General features: G+C 39.4%; 1 protein-coding gene across 22 annotated transcripts in view; it reads left to right on the plus strand.

Moving 5' to 3' along the window:
- The window catches only part of CEP95 (centrosomal protein 95), a 52,862-nt gene that overhangs the window by 10,256 nt on the left and 22,036 nt on the right, over positions 1–20,570 (plus strand). For 19 of the 22 annotated variants that reach the window (XM_081576792.1, XM_081576797.1, XM_081576790.1 and 16 more), the window contains exons 6-13: positions 1,096–1,211; positions 11,823–11,951; positions 13,379–13,572; positions 15,099–15,211; positions 15,396–15,525; positions 16,126–16,279; positions 18,888–19,027; positions 19,788–19,877. In XM_081576792.1, the coding sequence (XP_081432918.1) occupies positions 11,843–11,951; positions 13,379–13,572; positions 15,099–15,211; positions 15,396–15,525; positions 16,126–16,279; positions 18,888–19,027; positions 19,788–19,877 (930 nt within the window). In that variant the 5' untranslated portion in view covers positions 1,096–1,211; positions 11,823–11,842. Of the gene's footprint in view, positions 1–1,095; positions 1,212–6,129; positions 7,993–11,822; positions 11,952–13,378; positions 13,573–15,098; positions 15,212–15,395; positions 15,526–16,125; positions 16,280–18,887; positions 19,028–19,787; positions 19,878–20,570 lie in introns of those variants that run through there. The other 3 variants (XM_081576784.1, XM_081576783.1, XM_081576795.1) reach the window with 2 other exon arrangements.

Raw genomic sequence — 20,570 nt, forward strand, 5'->3', positions numbered from 1 at the left:
TACTTGGAAAGTACTTGGAGTAAAAAAGAAGCAAAAAACAAAGAATAAGATGAACTATATCATTCAGAACTAAATAACTGCTTATTAACATTTTGTTGTAATTTAGTCTTTTTTTTAAACTATATTTTTCTTTTGGGATTTAGTCATATTATCTGTATAATTTTGTTTCCTAAATTTTAAAGTTTAACACATCAAGTCTTTCCCTAACTTGATAAACTCTTTATAATCATTTTTAATCACTGTATAAACATACATGCAAATGGGTGCATCATAATTTACTAAACCACTCCTCTTCAGTAGAGGTAGTTTTTTTAATATATATTTATTTTTTAAGGTGATACATACTTTAATTTTTCTCCTCTTCTCATATATTTAAGCTGTATTCAGAGTCAAAGACCATGAATGATATAGGGCAATTCAAAGTTGCCAAATTACTTTCTAAAAAGGCTGTGAGTGTTTATATACCCACCAGCAGTATAAAAGTGCTGGGTGACTGCACCAGTAGTCACCAACCAGTACTGTTGCCCATTAAATACCAGAGTTTTTAAATTTGTACTGTCTTCATAGACAAAATGTGATGTTGTTACAGGCTTGATTACACTTCTGCTAAGTAGAGGTTGAATATGGTACTAAGATTTTCTTTTAAATATCTGATTATCATTTATTTTGTGGAGTTTGTCATGGTTTGAAAAGCACAAGCAAAGCCTTATTTAAATATAGCACATTGTGGAAAATGTGTCTAAAGAAGACTATCAGAAAATAAATTTCTTGACTTAATTTTTCATTATTAGGTTAAAAAAATAAAAGTGCCAAAGTAAAACAATAGAAGGATGTTTAGTACAAAATTAATATCCTACCCAGATTCCCTTCACACCCCTAAAGTCACCAATATTTATTGTTCTCTGTGTGTCTTCTCTTATACATTTAATCCTTGACACTTTATACACTGCTTTTCCCACCATACATATATCAGATAAGCAGCATAGCGATGCCCAGTCTGAGCATTCACAGGCAGGCTACTTGAAGTGGTTCTCAGGACCCTCACTGGAAGGGCCCTTGTCGTCAGGCCCTGAGTGAGTGAGGGAACTCTTGCAGGTGTTCCTTACCGTCTGAGGTGCCGGGCTCCTCTTGGGATGGAGATGAAGCAGAATCCACTGGTGAAATAATTAGACTTGGAGACACAGCACACACCTTTTCTCTAAGAAGTAATGGTGAGTAATTAAACCTTAAATATCAGTTGTTATTCCGCATACAACTATGAAAATGAAACTATGAAAATAGTTATACCTAGGAGTTTTTAAAAGTTGAGAAGAATATAGAGAGCCCTAACTGGACATCAGAATTGAAATTCCAGAATGCTGCCATTACCCACTAAATATGAACAGTGGTCCAAAATGAGTCAAGTGGGAGTCCCAGGTGCATGGGCAAATAGGTGTATGCAAGTTTGTCATGTAGTATGTGGGGCTTCCCAAGTGGCACTAGTGGTGAAGAGCCCGCCTGCCAGTGCAGCAGACACAGGAGATGCGAGTTCGATCCCTGGGTCAGGAAGATCCCCTGGAGGAGGGCATGACAACGCTCTGCAGTATTCTTGCCCAGAGACCATGGACAGAGGAGCCTGGTGGGCTATAGTCCCTAGGTTCGCAAAGAGTCGGACACGACTGAAGAAACTTAGCATGCACGAATGCACATGTGGGACTTGATACCCTAGAAAGAAAATTCTGGATGCAGCTTAACAGTTTAGTCACATTCATAATACCCGCTAAGTATAGTTTTCCAAGCTGGGTGACTCATTTCTTTTCATAGTTTCAACCAAGTCTATATATCCAGTAGCAGTTTTTCTTCCAGGCTTCAGGCCGTATTTCCAACAGTCTACTGCTTATATACAGGCCCATTTTGAGCCCCTTACCTTGCCGTCTTCCAGCCATCCCACTTCTGTTCTGCTCATCTTGGTTGTCTTGCTCTTGTCATCATATATTGAGTTGGCCGAAAAGTTCATTCAGGTTTTTACATAAGATGGTACAGAAAAACTCGAACAGACTTTTTAGCCAGACAATAGTTTCTTTTTTTTTTTTTTGACTGTGCTACGCAGCTTGAGGGATCTCAGTTCCCTGACCAGGGATTTAACCTGGGCCACAGCAGTGAAAATCCGGAATCCTAACCGTTAGGCCACCAGGGAACACCATATAGTTTCTTTTGTTGGAATACTCTTCCTCTTTGTCCCTGGCAGACTCACTCTGTACAAAGCCCAGCCTCTGAGGCTCTGTATTCCTACAATGGGGTCTTCTTGCCTTATTTCACTAACACCATTCTCAACATTGCACAGTAACTTTCGAGTTTGACATTATGTAAACTGAGTTGCAGGGACAGTAGCCACCTCATATACATTCAGCCAATATTTGTTTAGTGCCTTCCCTGTGCCAGGCATTGGTGATACGGTGCTAAACAAAGACATACAACTCCCTTCCCTCACAGCATATATATTCTGCTGGTGGGGGCAGTCAGTTAATAAGACAAATAAGTGAAATGTATAATAAAATTTTTCATATTTGTTTTAGTATCCCCCAAATTAGGAGAACATCAGGCCCACAGTATTTTTTGGAGTTGAAGAACAGGAATGGTAGAGTTGGATGAAGTGCATTAAATTATGGCAGTCAAGTGGCCCACATTCTCTTCCAGACTCTGTACTGGCTGTGTGACTTAGGACAAGCCCCTTCTCTTTTCTGAGCCTCTGTTTCTTCCAGTGTGAAGTTAGAGAATTCAACTAAACCATCTTTGAAATCCTTCTCTGCTTCAGTACTCTTAATTCCAAAGAATAGACTCTCCTTTCCAAGGAATTGTGTTCAAAGAGCCTGAGCCTGAGCCTGGGAGGTCAGACAGTAGGCCATAGACATATACTTGCCACTAAGGTGGGCAAATGAGCAGAATAACCAGAGTCAAGTGTAGGTAATGCAAGAAGGTGTCTTCAAGGCAGATAGTCAGATGAAAGGGATGGTGGTTTTAGAAATGGTATTCTGTGATAGCCAGTGCACGTAGAAAGGTTGTATCTATAAAAAGTGAATTACTTGTTTTCAGATTTTAGCTATTCAGATGAAACGCAATTCAAGGGAAAAAGAAAAGGTTGAGAGAAAAGCCAGGCTGAGGTGTTTGGGTTTGATATCATATGGTAGTTTCCTTTTATATTTGGATTTAAGTCATCAGATAAGTGTCATCATACACATTCTTAGGCATCTAATTCAGACTTTAATTCCAGGATTATAAATCCTTATTGCAGTATAATTGACATATATTATTATACAGGTATACAATATGATTCTTTATTTGCGTATATTGCGAAAAGAATACCACAGTATATCTTGTTGTTCAGTCACTCAGTTGTGTCCAGCTCTTTGGGACCCCATGGACTGCAGCATGCCTGGCTTCCCTGTCCTTCACTATCTCCCTGAGTTGGCTTGCACTCATGTCCATTGATGAATGATGCCATCCAACCATCTTGTCCTCTGTCGCCCCCTTCTTTTCCTGCCCTCAGTCTTTCCCAGCATTAGGGTCTTTTCCAGTGAATCAGTTCTTTGCATCAAGTGGCCAAATTTATTGAAACTTCAGCATCAGTCCTTCCAATGAATGTTCAGGGTTGGTTTCCTTTAGGTTTGACTGGTTTGATTTCCTTGCTGTCCAAGATCATCTCCAGCACCACAATTGGAAAGCATCGATTTTCGGCGCTCAGCCTTCTTTATGGACCAATTCTCACATCTCTACATGACTCCTGGAAAAACCATAGCTTTGACTAGATGGACCTTTGTCAGAAAAGTAATGTCTCTGCTTTTTAATACACTGTCAAGGTTTGTCATAACTTTTCTTCCAAGGAGCAGACGTCTTTTAATTTCATGGCTGCAGTCACTGTCCACAGTGATTTTGGAACCCAAGAAAATAGTCTGTCACTGTTACCATTTTTTCCACATCTATTTGCCATGAGGTGATGGGACCAAATGCCATGATCTTAGTTTTTTGAATGTTGAGTTTTAAGCCAGCTTTTTCATCTCCTCTTTCACCATCAAGAGGCTCTTTTGTTCCTCTTTGCTTTTTGCCATTAGGGTGGTGTCATCTGCATATCTGAGGTTATTGCTATTTCTCCTGGCAATCTTGATTCCAGCTTGAGCTTCATCCAGCCTGACATTTCACATGATGTACACTGCATGTAAGTTAAATATGCAGGGTGACAATATACAGCCTTGACGTATGACGTACTCCTTTCCCAGTCTTGAACCAGTTTGTTGTTCCATATCCAGTTCTAACTGTTGTTTGACCTGCATAAACGTTTCTCAGAAGGCAGGTAAGGTGGTCTGGTATCCCCATCTCTTTAAGAATTTTCCACAGTTTGTTGTGATCCACATAGTCAAAGGCTTTAGCGTAGTCAGTGAAGCAGAAGTAGGTATTTTTCTGGAATTCCCTTTTTCTATGATCCAACAGATGTTGGCAATTTGATCTCTGGTTCCTCTGCCTTTTCTAAATCCAACTTGGACTTCTGGAAGTTCTTGGTTCACATACTGAGAAAAAGTATTTTTAAACCTTTTCTAAAATTGAGCCTAGCTTGAAGGATTTTGAGCATTACTTTGCTAGCATGTGAAATGAGTGCAATTGTGTGGTAGTCTGAACATTCTTTTGCATTGCCCTTCTTTGGAATGGGAATAAAAACTGACCTTTTCCAGTCCTGTGCCCACGGCTGAGTTTTCCAAATTTGCTGGCATATTGAGAGCAGCACTTTAACAACATCATCTTTTAGGATTTGAAGTAGTTCAGCTGGAATTCCATCACCTCCACTAATTTTGTAGTGATGCTTCCTAAGGCCCACTTGACTTCACACTCCAGGGTGTCTGGCTCTAGGTGAGTGATCACACCATCATGGTTATCTGGGTCATTAAGACCTTTTTTGTACAGTACTGTGTATTCTTGTCCCCTCTTCTTAATATCTTCTGCTTCTGTTAGGTCCATACTGTTTCTGTCTTTATTGTGCCCATCTTTGCATGAAATGTTCCCTTGGTATCTCTAATTTTCTTGAAGAGATCTCTAGTCTTTCCCATTCTATTGTTTTCCTCTATTTCTCTGCATTGTTCACCTAAGGCTTTCTTATCTCTCCTTGCTGTTCTTTGGAACTCTGCATTCAGATAGGTATATCTTTGCTTTTCTCCTTTGCCTTTCAGTTCTCTTCTCAGCTGTTTGTAAGGCCTCCTGAAACAACCATTTTTCCTTTTTGCATTTCTTTCTCTTGGGGATGGTTTTGATCACTGCCTCCTGTACAGTGTTAAGAACCTTCGTCCATAGTTCTTCAGGCACTCTGTTTATCAGATCTAATCCCTTGAATCTATTTGTCACTTCCATTGTACAATCACAACGGATTTGATTTAGGTCATACCTGAATGGTCTAGTGGTTTTTCCTACTTTCTTCAATTTAAGTCTGTATGTCTAGTTAACATTCATTACCGAAAACTTACCAACTTTTTCTTGTAATGAGAACTTTTACGATTCACTCTATTAGCAACTTTATACGACAGTATTTTTTCTTAAACCTTTTTAAAAATTGAGATACAGTTAATGTACAATATTATATAAGTTACAGGTGTACAACATCGTGATACACAATTTTTAAATTTTATACTCCATTTATAGTTTTTATAGGTCTTCCCTGGTGGCTCAGATGGTAAAGAATCCACCTGCAGTGTGGGAGACCTGGGCCTGATCCCTGGGCCAGGAAGATCCCCTGGAGGAGGGCATGGCAATCAACTCCAGTATTCTTGCCTGGAGAATCCCACGGACAGAGGAGCCTTGTGGGCTGCAGCCCATCAGGTCACAAAGTCAGGACACGACTGAGTGACTGAACGTATAGTTATAAAATATTGGCTATATTCCCTGTGTTGTATGATATATCCTTGTAGCTTTATTTTATACATAATAGTTTGTACTTCTTAACCCCCATCCCTATCTTGTCCCTCTCTCCACTAGTGACCATTAGTTTGTTCTCTGTACGTGTGAGTTTATTTCCTTTCTGTTACATTCACTACTTTTATTTTATAGATTCCACATATAAGTGATATCATATATAGTATTTGTCTTTCTCTAACTTATGTCACTTAGCATAATACCCTCAAAGTCCATTCATGTTGTTGTAAATAGCAAAATTTTCATTCTTTTTTTATGACTGAGTAGTATTCCAGCATGTATGTACATAAACCATGTTTTTTGTATCCATCCATTGATGGACACAGGTTGCTTCCTTATCTTGGCAATTAGAAGTAATGCTATGAACATTGGGGTGCGCGTGTCTTTTCAAATTAGTGTTCTCTTTTATTTTGAATATGTAGCAAAAGTGGAAGTGCTGGGTCATATGGTAGTTCTATTTTTAACTTTTTGAAAAGCTGCTGCATTGTTCTCCACCGTAGCTGCACCAATTTACATTCCCACCAGCAGTGTACAAGGGTCCCTTTTCTCCACATCTCCACCAACATTTGTTATCTATGGTCTTTTTGATAAGCCATTTTGACAAGTGTGAGGTGATAATCTCATTGTTTTAATTTGCATTTCTCTGATTAGCAGTATTGAGAGTCTCTTCATGTACCTGTGGCTATCTGTATGTCTTCTTTGGGAAAATGTCTATTCAGGTTTTCTGCCCATTTTTAAATTGGGGTTTGTGTTTTTGATGTTGAGTTGTATGAGCTATCTATATACTTTGGATATTAACCCCTTATCAGTCATCTCATTAGTATATGTTTTCTAATTTTAAAGGTTGTCTTTTTGTGATGGTTTTCTTTGCTATGCAAAGCTTTTAAGTCTAACTAGGTCTCATTTGTTTATTTTTGCTCTTATTTCCTTTGCTTTAGGAGATAGATCCAAAAAGGTATTGGTACAATTGTTTCAAAAAGTGTTCTGCCTATATTTCCTTCTGGGCGTTTTATGGTTTTGGTCTTACATTTAGACCTATACTCCATTTTGAGTTTATTTTTGTATGTGGTTTGGGAAAATGGTCTAGTTTCATTTATTAATATGTAGCTGTCCAGTTTTCCCAGCACCACTTATTGAAGAAACAGTCTTTTCTCTATTGTATTTTTTGTCTTGTCATAGATTAATTGCAATCTGTATATATACATGATTGTTTTAAGTTGCTGATCTCTCAATTTCAAGTCCTTTTTAACAGCCCTGCATTTGTACTCTCCTCCCCTCACAATTATTGTTTTTGATGTTGTATTTTATATCTAATTATTTTGTGGATCCCTTAACTGAGCTTCCCTGGTGGCTAAGTGGTAAAGAATCTGCCTGCTAGTGCAGGAGATACAGGTTCGACCCTGGGTTAGGAAGATTCCCTGGAGAAGGAAATAGCAACCCAGTCCAGTATTCTTACCTGGGAAATCCATGGACAGAGGAGCCTGGCGGGCTACAGTCCATGGGGTCACAAAAGAGTCGGACACGACTTGGCAACTAAACAACAGTTCCTTATTGTGGATATTCATGATTTATGCTACTTTTGTCTTCTAACCTTATTAGCTTTGTGTGTGGATGATTTCCTACCTTTTCTGTATGGTTGCCTGTACCAATGAACATTTTCATTTCATAATTTGCATGTTTCTACTTATAGTCTTTTTTTTTTTCATTTAGAGAAGTTCCTTTAACATTTGTTGTAAAACTGGTTTGGTGATGCTGAACTCTTAGTTTTTGCTTGTCTGTAAGGCTTTTGATCTCTCCATCAAATCTGAATAAGATCCTTGCTGGGACCTGGTTGTAGGTTTTTCCCTTTCATCACTTTAAATATAGCCTGCCACTCCCTTCTGGCCTGCAGAGTTTCTCCTGAGAAGTCAGCACATAGCCTTGAGGGAATTCCCTTGTTTCTTCTCCCTCGTTGCTTTTAGTAACAACAGCAGTTTTTAATTTTTACCCTTAGAACAAGAGTTGTCTTGTAATGTGGGACTTCCTGTACTTCCTGGACTTGGATATCTGTTCCTTTCCCAGGTGAGGGAAGTTTTCAGTTATTATGTCCTAAAATATGTATCAGCTCCTTTTTGTCTCTCTTGGAACCTGTACAATGGGACTAATAGTGCACATGATACTGTCCTAGAAATTTATTAAAATGTTGTCATTTCTTTTCTTTTTTAAAATTCATTCAGTGTCACTGATGTCCCCTACTCTCTTCTAGCTGGCTGATCCATTCCTCTGTATCATTTAGTCTACTTTTAATTCCTTTCAGTGTATTTTTCATTTCAGTTATTCTTCATTTCTGTTTTGCTCTTTATATTTTCTCTTTGTTAAAAATTTCTAGCTTCTCATTCTGTGCATCCATTGTTCTCTCGAGTTCTTTGATCATCTTATACAACCACTACCCTGAACTCCTTCTCGGGTATATTGCCTGTCTCCACTTAGTCCTTCTGAGGTTTTACTTTGTTGCTTTGTCTGGAACATGTTCTTCTGTCACCGCATTTTGCCTAAGTTGCTGTTTTTATTTTTATGTATCTGGTACGTTGATTATGTTTCCCTCCTGGAGAAGTGGCTTTTTGTTGAAAACGCCCTATGCATCCCAGCAACATGTCCCCCTCTCATCACCTGAGCTATATGCTCTAGCGGTTGCCCCTATGAGGACTGCATAGGGCCTTCGGTTGCGGTGGGCTCTTTGGTACGCTTGGTTGGCCCCTGGTCCAGTTGGTTGCCAGGCCCTGCCTTGTGCAGAGGCTGCCAGCTGCTGGTTGGCTGGTCACGAGGTGGCTAACTGTGTAACCTCAGAGACCCCCAGGGCTAGTGCTGGCTCAGTGGTGGGTGAAGTCAGACTCTTGAAGGCTGCAGAGCTGTTTCCTTCCGGTTGGTGGGTGAAGCCAGATCCTGGCTTAATGCTGCCCTATACATGGGCAGCGGAGAAGGCAATGGCACCCCACTCCAGTACTCTTGCCTGGGAAACCCCATGGACGGAGGAGCCTAGTAGGCTGCAGCCCATGGGGTCTCGAAGAGTCAGACACGACTGAGCGACTTCACTTTCACTTTTCACTTTCATGCACTGGAGAAGGAAATGGCAACCCACTCCAATATTCTTGCCTGGAGAATCCCAGAGACGAAGGAGCCTGGTGGGCTGCCGTCTATGGGGTCGCACAGAGTCGGACACGACTGAAGCGACTTAGCAGCAGCAGCAGCAGCAGCATACATGGGCAGAGCAGGTCTTGGAGTCTGGTTGCAGAGCCCAGGGGTCCCACACCTGGTGTCTGATTGCTGGGTGCGGACAGTTCCTGACACAGTTGGGTACAGGGTCTGGGGTGTCCTGAAGCTTGTGTTGGCCTGCTAGTGGCCGGAGCTGGGGCCCAGCTGTCCCACTGAGGGGTCTGGCCTGCTGATCCATATGTTGCAGGACTAGTTTTCTTGTGTCTGATGTCTGTCCCCTGGTGGGAGAAACTGGTCCAGAGGCTAGAGCAGGCTCCCTCAAGGTCAGGGCCAGGGCCAGCAGATCTAGATCTTGGAACTGTTGCATACTTACTGGTGGGTGAAGTTTAGGGCGTCTTAAGGCAGTCTGTCGGCTGATGGGTGGGGCTGTATCCCTGCTCAGTTGCTTGGCCTGAGGTGTCCCAGCACTGGTACCTACAGGCTTTGGGTAGGGCCAGGTCTTGGTGCTAATAAACTAGAGGTAGGATTCCACAATAACGCTTGCCCAGCACCAAGGTCCACATGGTAGAAGGAGTTCCTCACAATGGCTGCCACCAGTGTCTGTGAACCCGGGGTGAGCTGTAGCTGCCACCTGTCTCACCAGGAGATTCTGAGTTCAGGAAGTGGGTCTGGCCTAGGCTCCTCTCAAATTACTGCTTCTGTCCCCAGTCCCAGAATAGTGATTTTGTGTGTGCCCTTTAAGAATGAAATTTTTTTTCCTGCAGCCCTTTGGGACTCCTAAAAGTAATCACCACTTGCCTTCAAAGCCAGATATTCTGAGGGCTCATCTTCCCAGCACAGGACCCTCAGGCCAGGGAGCTCACTCCTTTGTGAGAACCTCTGCAATGTAATTATTCTCCAGTTTGTGGGTCACCCACCTTGGGGTATGGGACTTGACTATATTGCAAGTCTGCCCCTCCTTCCATCTTGCTGTGGTACCCTCTTGATGTCTTTAGTTATAGAAGATCTTTTTTTGTTAGGTTCCTATCTTTTTCATCAACTCTTGTTCAGCAGATGGTTGTGATTTTGGTGTGCCCATGAGAAGAAGTGAGTTCAGAGTCTTTGTACTCTGTTATCTTGGCCATCCTCCCTTCCTTATACCTTTTCTGTGAGTAAGGAGAAATCCCTTCCTAAGCACCTTGTAATAAGATACACAGCAGGATCTCATCATGATGCAAACCTGGCCGAGGCATGCTGCTCTGTGACTTGAGTTGGGGAGGCGGTAGTGAGGCCTCCGTAAGAACTGGGTTTGCTTTGCAGGTGGCGTGAACTAGACTCTTTATGGATGAGTAGGCTTCTGGCACCCAGGACACTGCCCCCCTCAACACAGTATTAATTGTAGTCACCATACTGTACACTGGGGCTTCCCTGGTGGCTCAGACAGTAAAGAATCTGCCTGCAGTGCGGGAGACCCAGGTTCGATCCCTAGGTTGGGAAGATCCCCTGGAGAAGGGAGTGGCAACCCACTCCAATATTCTTTCCTGGAGAATTCCATGGACAGAGGAGCCTGGTGGGCCACAGTCTGTGGGGTGGCAAAGAGTCGGACACGACTAAGCAACTAAAACTTTCACTTACTGTACATTAAATCCCCATGACTTATTTATTGTATAATGGGAAGCTTGTACTTCTATCTTCACTCATTTGTTCTACTGAGGACCTTTTTTTTTTTTTTTTTGGTAAATGAGATGTTATGTATTTATTATATAAAGACTTACATCATTTTTTATTTGTCTGTGCCATGCAGCTTGTGGGATCTCAGTTCTCTGACCAGGGGTTGAACCCAGGCACAACTAAAAGTCCAGAATCTTAAGTGTTAGGCCACCAGGGAAATCACTAATTGAAATATTATTAATGTTTACAATAGAGAAGTTCACAATCTCTGCAGTGGTTCTAAAACAATCTGAAGATTATCGCAAGATAATTAAATGTGTAACTTTCACTCTGACAAAAGTTCTAGGTGATAACTAACCATGAATTTTTAGGAGAAATTCCATCAAAAAAGGGGGAAATCCATTTTGTTTATGGGGAGTTTGTGTATTATAAATTTCCAAGGCAGCAAAGTGCTATTTCCTCAATTTCAGAACCATTTTAATATAGCTTTCTATGTAATATCATAATATAGAGCTGATTCAAAACATTAACCATTCAAAAATTAGACAAAACTTGGGATTTCCCTAGTGGTCCAATGACTAAGACTCTGCACTCTCAATGGAGGGAGCCAGGATTCAATCCCTGGTCAGGGAACTGGATCCCACATGCCCTAAGACCTGGGGCATCCAAATAAATAACAATATTTTTTTAAAAGAAAAAAATCAGAACAATTTGTTTGACCTATAAATCTTTGATTATGGTTCCAACCAAGACTTCTAGCTCAGAGATACACCCGTGCAGCAGTCGGCATTTCTACAACTCTGGCCCCTCCTTTGGTAAAGCAGAGGAATGGAACATTGTGTAAAACTGCTTTTAAGTTACATAAATGATTCTGAGCTACAGAACTACATATTGCTATTAGTTATGAAAAAGTAATTGGTATTTCAAGCATTCAGACCAACATAGTTCTATGATTTATGTCATTTCTGATATTTTTATCCTCAAGGTACTAAACTTTTAGCTTTTGGTCAAACAGCAATAAAAAAAATTTTACCTTTAATATTTTCTAGGTGCCCAAGGTCCTAATGAAATGCATTCTAAAAAATCCTCAACCCTACCATGTTCTAACTCACAAGAAGAAGTGTTGAACCCTCCCTCTATTTTTTTGTCCAACAGTAGGACATCCTTTGTTGAAGACAGTAAGTAGTAATGCACTGATTTCTTGAGACTGTGGGTGGGAGCTGGAGACAGGAGATTGTGAGCAGTTTGCTATTAGCCTTTTTACTTTGTTGCTCTACAGTTAATGTGATTCTTTTTGGTTTTACATGACTTCATTTGTAAATGTTTACTATTAATTATGAACTTGCATGTCTTCTTAAGATGGTCTTTGGTCATATGTTTTGCATCCATTATTTTATTGTCTAAATCCTCTCAAAGACTTTAGGACAGTAAGAGTCTCTGATACATTATTTTATCAGTTGGTGGTCTTCAAATTATATTAACTTGAAAAATATTCTCGTTTCATATTATCTCTGGGATTTTCATACGGTTAGTATTATGTAATGGAGGAGGCAATGGCACCCCACTCAGTACTCTTGGCTGGAAACTCCCATGGACGGAGGATTTTCCGTCCATGGGGTCACTAAGAGTTGGACATGACTGAGCGACTTCACTTTCCCTTTTCACTTGCGTGCATTGGAGAAGGAAATGGCAACCCACTCCAGTGTTCTTGCCTGGAGAATCCCAGGGACGGGGGAGCCTGGTGGGCTGCCATCTATGGGGTCGCACAGAGTTGGACATGACTGAAGTGACTTAGGCTGCCAGCTGCTGGTTGGCTCGTCACGAGGTGGCTAACTGTGTAACCTCAGAGACCCCCAGGGCTAGTGTTGGCTCAGTGGTGGGTGAAGTCAGACTCTTGAAGGCTGCAGAGCTGTTTCCTTCCGGTTGGTGGGTGAAGCCAGATCCTGGCTTAATGCTGCCCTATACATGGGCAGCGGAGAAGGCAATGGCACCCCACTCCAGTACTCTTGCCTGGGAAACCCCATGGACGGAGGAGCCTGGTAGGCTGCAGCCCATGGGGTCTCGAAGAGTCAGACACGACTGAGCGACTTCACTTTCACTTTTCACTTTCATGCACTGGAGAAGGAAATGGCAACCCACTGCAATATTCTTGCCTGGAGAATCCCAGAGACGAAGGAGCCTGGTGGGCTGCCGTCTATGGGGTCGCACAGAGTCGGACACGACTGAAGCGACTTAGCAGCAGCAGCAGCAGCAGCAGTATTATATAAAGTCATAGTTAATGGCTAACTATTTTTATAACATATAGATGAACCATAATTTATATAGCTATGCTTTAAGCCATTTAGGTTTTTAGTAATGTTTCATTATTTTTAAATAACTTTTAAGGAAACTATTACAATAATATTAAAATTACATTCTTCCTGATTTAATTAGGTCCCTACTTGTTCATTGAGAATGAGTCCCTATTTCCATTGTCTTTTTGGTGGGCTTTTCTTAAAATCAAGTTTAAAATATATCTCTAAGTAGTGTGTGTACACTTGTTTATATAGGGTATATGTATATGTGACGTGATTTATGTCTTAATGTCCACTTTAATTTGTCCTAGAGGAAATTTCTTCTGTGGATATGATTCCAAGTGCTAGGAAGTTAGGGGAGCCTATCCGGTCAGCAATTCCTTTACATCCGCCTTACCACCCTTCAGAGCCTCGAGCTCCCTGCCCCATAGGAAAAGAATACTTGCGTTCAAGTCACTGCTCCCCTACCATGAATTATACCAGAGAAGGCACGGTGTTTTCTATGGTAAGTGGAAAAGCTTGCTTTCAGCTGGACCAAAGTCTATAGATTTATTTAAAAGGTCTCTGCTAGAATAGTAGTCAAGAATACTGCACTAACCAGAGAGCACTGTACTTAAAATTCACCTCTGCATACACCTGCATATTCTTACCCTAGGAAGATAGGGACAAGATGACTGTAAAAGGGGAAATAGGATGAGCCAGCACATACTGAGTGCTTATTTTGTGTTAGGCACAGTTCTGCATTCTTTACAGATATTGGATAAATTACTTCTTACAACACAGCTCTGAAGTAGATACTATTTTTATTTCCTATGAAATACAGGGTTTAAGAATCTTGTCTGAGGTCACACAGCAGTTGTAGAATTAGGATTAGAATTCAGGCATTCTAGCTTCAGAACCCATATTGTATGTATCTCATTTAATAATTGAAATTATTTAACATAAAAGAAAGTGTAAAAATCTTTCAGCCATATTCCTGTTAATCCAGCATGAACTACTGTTAACATTCCGGCCTATTTGCTTCTATTCTTTTCTTCTTTGAAAATAAAAGCCTTTTTTATACAGTCATCATGTTCCTATTTTCCCAGCAACAAGAGCACTCAGGTATATGCCAAGGGTAAATGTATTTAAAAAATGATACACTGTCATTATTAAAAATTGAAACAATACCAAAAAAAGTAAATTAGCATTAGGTGACTGTCACTCTAAACATTCTGAGCATCAGTTTAGATCGGAGGGTGAACGGATAAAGAGAGAAAGGGATCATAGGTTAGTGGTTACTTTGGGGGAGGCTTGCAGGGGTGGTGGAAGGGCTTCTGAGTTATTGGTAATACTCTTTTTCTTTACTGGGTGGCAGTTAAATGGGAATAATCATTTTGAACCAGTTCTTGAGAAGGACATTAACTTCAGTTTTAAAAAGGTTTTTTTTAAATGTGATTATAATATAGTTTTTACTTAAAAGTATTAAATTTAATTTTACTTTAATAGAAGAAAAAGATACTGAAGTGAAATTAAAGATAGTTAAACATCAAATGTTTCTTAACCACAAGAAATATTTTCCATAAGATTCCCTCCAAAGTTAAGATATAAATTGTTCAAAATATTGAATTTATATTCATATTTTAGAGGTTTTGCCTGTTTGTTTTGAACAGTTTCTGTTGACTTCTTCATATGAAAGAAAATGATTTTAATACTTCTCCACTTGTGATTTGATCATTTTTTCACTGTCCAGGTGTAGCCATAACCTCTGTAAATTTTTATATTTGAGAACACCTCACTTGCCTTTATATTTGAATGACATCCTGAGCCATGCTTTTTCTTTGAGGACAAGTTTACAGACTTGGCTCCATTCCTTTGGCATTGGTGATCAGTAGAGTGTTTTGACAGATGGGTTTTTTAAAAAAGCAAAACATAGAGAATAAAAGGACCTAGCTTTCTATCACAGGTCCTCCCTTCCCATCACACACAATATGTTGTTTTTTATGTCTTCCCTATATCTTTTTCAAATCAATTCTCCTTTGTTTTTAATAGGTACCAGACAATAGAGTTTCCTTAATTTCCAAATTGTCTAAAGATGGCAAACAGGAAATGTATCCAGCTCAGGACCAAGGCCCTAGGACAAGGAAACTTCCCAGAGGAAAAAGGTAACTACTGCAGGCTTCAATGTTTACAGTTTGTCTGCAAAGGGATTTAAAGAGTTAAGGGTATACTCTCCAAATTTAGCTGTGAAGGCCAGTATGAAATATTTGGCAAAGCATGTATTACAGTTGTTCTGAACTAAGTAATGTACACTTGTCTATTTAAATGTCATATCACTTTTTATTACAGATATGAAAACAGAGCTGCAGTCTCATCCTGGGATTCACCTTTCTCCCAGAGGGCAGGAAAAAGGTTAACAGAACAAGAATTACGTGCAGTATCAGAGAAACTATCTCAGCGCCTCTCTGAACTAGATTCGGCAAGTCTTATTTTTTTTTCTTATCTGTATTGAGATTGCCATAATTGGTGAGCATTTAAGTGATTTTCCAATTAAGGTGAGAACTAAGCTTAATGAAAGTTAATTTTATCTTAGTTACTGTGAGAATCTTCTGCAAGTCAAGCAGATGGGACATAGGCTGAGAAATTATCTGCTAGCCTTTTATGATGTAACCAGATTTGGTACATATTCATCCAAATTTTATCAAATTCTGATTAAATAACAAATGATTACATTAAACCATATATATTTAGATGCGTATGTATTGTTTCTCTTTGTCACTAAAGACATTTTGGTATAAAATTGGATGAGCTCTGATTTTCAAAAAATAAAATACTGTAGTTTGGGGATATCATTGAATAAATATTTTAAGTCCCTATGTGACTTACTCTTAAGGTTATTGGAATTGATAGTCTGGCACTGATATATATCCTTTAGAAACTGCATAAGCGTCTGAAAACTTGTGTCTGAACCTGTGCCTAATTATCGGAGAAAGCTTTTAAAAGGTTGTATCTGTCTAATCCTTCCAACTTGCATTCTGCTGAAATCAGTAACAGATGTTAAAAAGAATTTCCTTGATAGATGTTAAAAAGTGCCCTGGGGGATCGAATGAAAGAAAAGACTGGCTCTGAAGAGGAGAATATTGGAAATGAAGAGGTGGAAAGTGGAGATGATGAGACACTGTCTCAGCACAGTGATGGCATTGTGGAGTATGGACCGAAGAAGCCAAGGCCAGGTAAAGCCTGTATGCATTTCATCAAGATCTGTTTGAATTTTATCTTGTTTTGTTTGGGACATATTCTACTGTTTCTTCATTTTCCTGACTTGGTGTTGGTTTCTGAGCAGTATGTAAAACAGCCACTCTCTCAGTCCTGAAGGAGTAGTCTTGTACAGGAGAGGACTCTTAGCATTTAGCCCATCCCTAGCTCCTGGTTGGTTCTCAAATCTTTGTGGTTGTCCAAGCCACTCTCTTCATTCTTAATGGCTCCTAGTAGTTGAGGGTGTGCCCTCACCCTTTTTGATGTGGGTTTTTTGTCATTTGGGTCACTCAGCTAGTGTCTGGATTCCTTTCAGAGGAAATTATTCCATATGTAGTAAATGTCAGTGTCTCTGGAGGAGATGAGTTCAGGAGCCTGTATATTACCATCTTAAACTGGAACCCTCTCACCCTTGTCTTTTTACTTAAAAAAAAAAAAATCTTTTTTAATGTTTTAATTGAAGGATAAAGATTTCTGCCAAACATCAACATGAATCAGCCACAGGTATACATGTCTCCTCCCTCCCGAACTTCCCTCCCACCCCTCTAGGTTGTTACCCAGTTTAAGTTCCCTGAGTCATACAGCAAATTCCCATTTCATCTTTTTTCTTTAACAGCATTGTGTTACCTGTCTAAATATGCTATTTTTTTTTATTTACATAGATACTATATATATTATTCTGCAACTTTTTTTTTTCCTGTTAACATTGTTTTAGAAATCTGTTCGTACTTCTAGTTCACTCATTAGAACTACTGTGTAACCGAATTCATGCTTCCTTGGTGGCTAAGACGGTAAAGAATCTGCCTGCAATGCAGGAGAGACCTAAGCTCAATCCCTGGGTTGGGAAGATCCCCTGGAGAAGGGAATGGCTACCCACTCCAGTATTCTTGGGGCTTCCCTAGTGGCTCAGACAGTAAAGAATCTTGCCTGCAATGTGGGAGATCTGGGTTCAATCCCTGGGTTGGGAAAGTCCCCTGGAGAAAAGAAAGGCTACCCACTCCAGCATTCTTGCATGGTGAATTCCACGGACGGAGGATCCTGGTGGGCTATAGTCTATAGGGTTACAAAGAGTCAGACATGACTGAGTGACTGACACTTTTCACTGAGTTCATACAGTGTATCTCATTTATATGAGTGTGTATTTTTATTTATGTATATGTGGATTTTTTTTGTTTCCAGATTTCATAACTACAAACAGTTCTGCAGTGAACAGCTTGTAATATGTGCAAAAGTTTCTCTAGGATCCACATCTACTAGAATTGCTAGATCAGGGGTTTACACTTTCTTACCATTGCCAAATTCCCCTCCAAAGTGATCGCACCCATTTGTACTTATATCAGCAATGCATGAGAGTTTCCAGTTTGCCACATCCTTGCAGATGCTTTCTACTGCTTGTTCAAATAATTATCCCATTTTCCAGCAACTAAAATTCTGCATGTTTTCCATTCACTTTTATCTACTTTGGTCATCCCTTGTTTCTCTAGAAACAGTCCATTTCTCATCCAGAACTTCCTTAACTTTTCAGTTTTTTTTTTAAACTTCAAGAATACTTTTTCCTTGTCTTGATTATTTCCTCTCTTCCCTGAAATTTGGCTCAGGTAATCTCAAGGAAACCTCATCCTGTTACATGCATGTTTCCCTTAGTGTATACATGTACACCATATACCATTTTGAAAATACATTGTAAGTTAAAATGTTATGTTTATTGGATCTTCAGTTTCTAAAGAAGAATACATTGTGGACATAGTAAAAATGTTATTAAAACACCATTTAAAATAGATTGTACAAGTTAGTTTTACTTAACTTGAAAGATTTAAATTAAGAGAGTAAAGAGACAAAAGCTCAAGGACACTTTAATTCTCTGGGAAAATTTATTTAGAAAGTTATCAAAACCTTTCAAATTTCCTTGATGTCAGAGCTGTATTGAATTATTTGCTTTTCCAAAAAGGCACAGAGTCCCCCTCTTCACAACTAGCAGATTCCTAAGTCTGTCTATAAACAATGGGACATAAAAAGGTTTGTGGAGGGAAGTAATTTGTTAGTTCTCGCAGGCAGTGTGGAATATGGGGGCTGGATCACTAAGTAGGGAAGAACAGGACTGCTTAAAAATGCTGAATAACTTCTGTGTATAAGGTGCTGCTTTATAAGGTGTGTATATATATATACACACACACATACATATACATACATGCATACACACTTACATCCCCCTCCTCAGGACCTACATAGGTAAAAGGTTAGCAGACACACCACTAGGATGGTTTAACTTTTTTTTTTTTCTCTCTCCACCACCAAGAGTACTAAGTATAGGCCTTTGTGTGCAGCAGGCATTCCACATGTTGCTCCATTTTCAACCCAACAGTCAATATAGAAACTTAGTACTTCTTTGAAACATTTTGAGTACATATTTATGTGCATTTGTCTGTTTGCTTGGTATGATTAAACATACAAATAGAAATTAGTTACAGGAGAGTACATTTAGCACAGTCCCAGTCTCTTTGGATTTGGTAAAAATCAACTGTTTGGTGCCAGCTTAACATTTCTGGCTCTCAGAAACTCATGGTATGTGTCGCTTTTGTGTTGCAGGACATGCCATGCATAGAAAGGCACCCTCCAGATCTCATTCACTCTCTCCATCTCCAGTTAACAAAAACAAACAATTCCAGATGGAGAGAAAAAGGCAGCGAAAACCAAAAGAAACAGATGTCCGCCGATTTCAAGCAAAGGTATATCCCATCTCTTGACTGTTACTAGGCAGCAGGTTTTACCATTATTTACCCTCAGCCAGATGCTACAGTGAACATGCTGTTGATTAAAGGCATAAAATGCATTTTGTATTCTTGAGCTGAGTGGATGACCAAATTATGTGACATGGCTTTTATGTCCCCCATTATAAAACTTGTAACTCCTGAAACTCTAAGAATACTAACCTTGTATAGCCCAGTGCTCCAGTGGATTAAGAAAGTGTATCAGTGTAGACTGATATTTTCAGAGAGAGGTTTAGAAATAGAACTTGAGGTGGATTAAATGTGACAGACCATTTGAGTTACAGATAGGATGAAAACGCCCAAGACAGGAATGAAAGGAGGTGGTTAGGATTCAACAGGAGAATGTATGATTACTAAGGAAGACTTTCTGCTGTGGAATAGTGATTTTGAAATGTAGCATAAATTTAGAACACTTAAATTGTTTGCTATAGTATGTTTTATAATGGTGAAAACTAACTCAGTATGTAATTCAACATGTAACTTCCATCCAAGGATGTATCAAAATAATTATAAACTGTGGGAACAAAAAAATAACATTAGGTAAAGTTTTTTGTCTCAGTTAGGTATCTGTTAAATAATATATATTTATTGATCAGTAGCCTGCAAGGAACTTTTAAAAAAAGTGATTCGAATGGCAGTCTTAGGTAGATTTTTTTTTCTTCATTTTCATTTGTATGTTTTTAATAACTATAATATCATATGGTCTTTTCCCCTGTAGGCAATAACTGAGGCATTTGAAAAGGAACTAAGAAGAAATAAAGTTCAAGAGAATATTGGACCTCTAGGAATAAATGACGAGGAGGAAACAGTGGGTAAAAGTCTCTACTGTATAATAAATGCCATTTGATCAGATCAGTGGAAAAGTACAGAGATGATCTTTTTAAAAGGAAAAAAGAATCAACAGAACCTTAATCATTAGCCTCTTAGAAAAAAGCAGAATTTCATTTCATGGATGTGGATTTTCTTTTTATTCATAGGGTAACCAAGCTGCTAAAATGTGGTACCAGAAACACTAGTACTTTTTCCTGCCTGCCTGAAACTTCCATTAGTTTTAAGGGCTTTCTATTGTTTTATCAGTTCACCAAGGCTTTAAAGATAGTCTGGGCTGACAAGTTAAAGAGGGAGAGTAAGAGAAGACAGAAAACCCCAGTTCTAAGCTTGGTTGGAACAAACCCAAAGCATAAGTTTTTATTGCCTTTCAAAAGAATAGTTACAGAAGCTAAATGAAAGCATGAAATAAAATGCTTATGCTAAAATGTTCACAAACAAAACAGGATATAGAATACAGTATGGTTATAACTAAACATTGTTTTAGAACTTTTGTAATCTACATGGAAAAGGCTGTCAAAGAAGCAAGCACATCAGAACATTGTCAGTAGTTGCATTTAGGGGGTAGGACTATGGCAACCTATGAAACTTGAATAAGATTCAGTGCTTTTTCAAATTCCAAGGGCTGCCAGAAACTAAAGAGGTATTTAACTTAGAGTAGGTAAATACTAAC

This window comes from Giraffa tippelskirchi, chromosome 3, assembly GCF_054371585.1.
Source record: "Giraffa tippelskirchi isolate mGirTip1 chromosome 3, T2T-mGirTip1v1.2.pri, whole genome shotgun sequence".
Classification (NCBI taxonomy): Eukaryota; Metazoa; Chordata; class Mammalia; order Artiodactyla; family Giraffidae; genus Giraffa; species Giraffa tippelskirchi.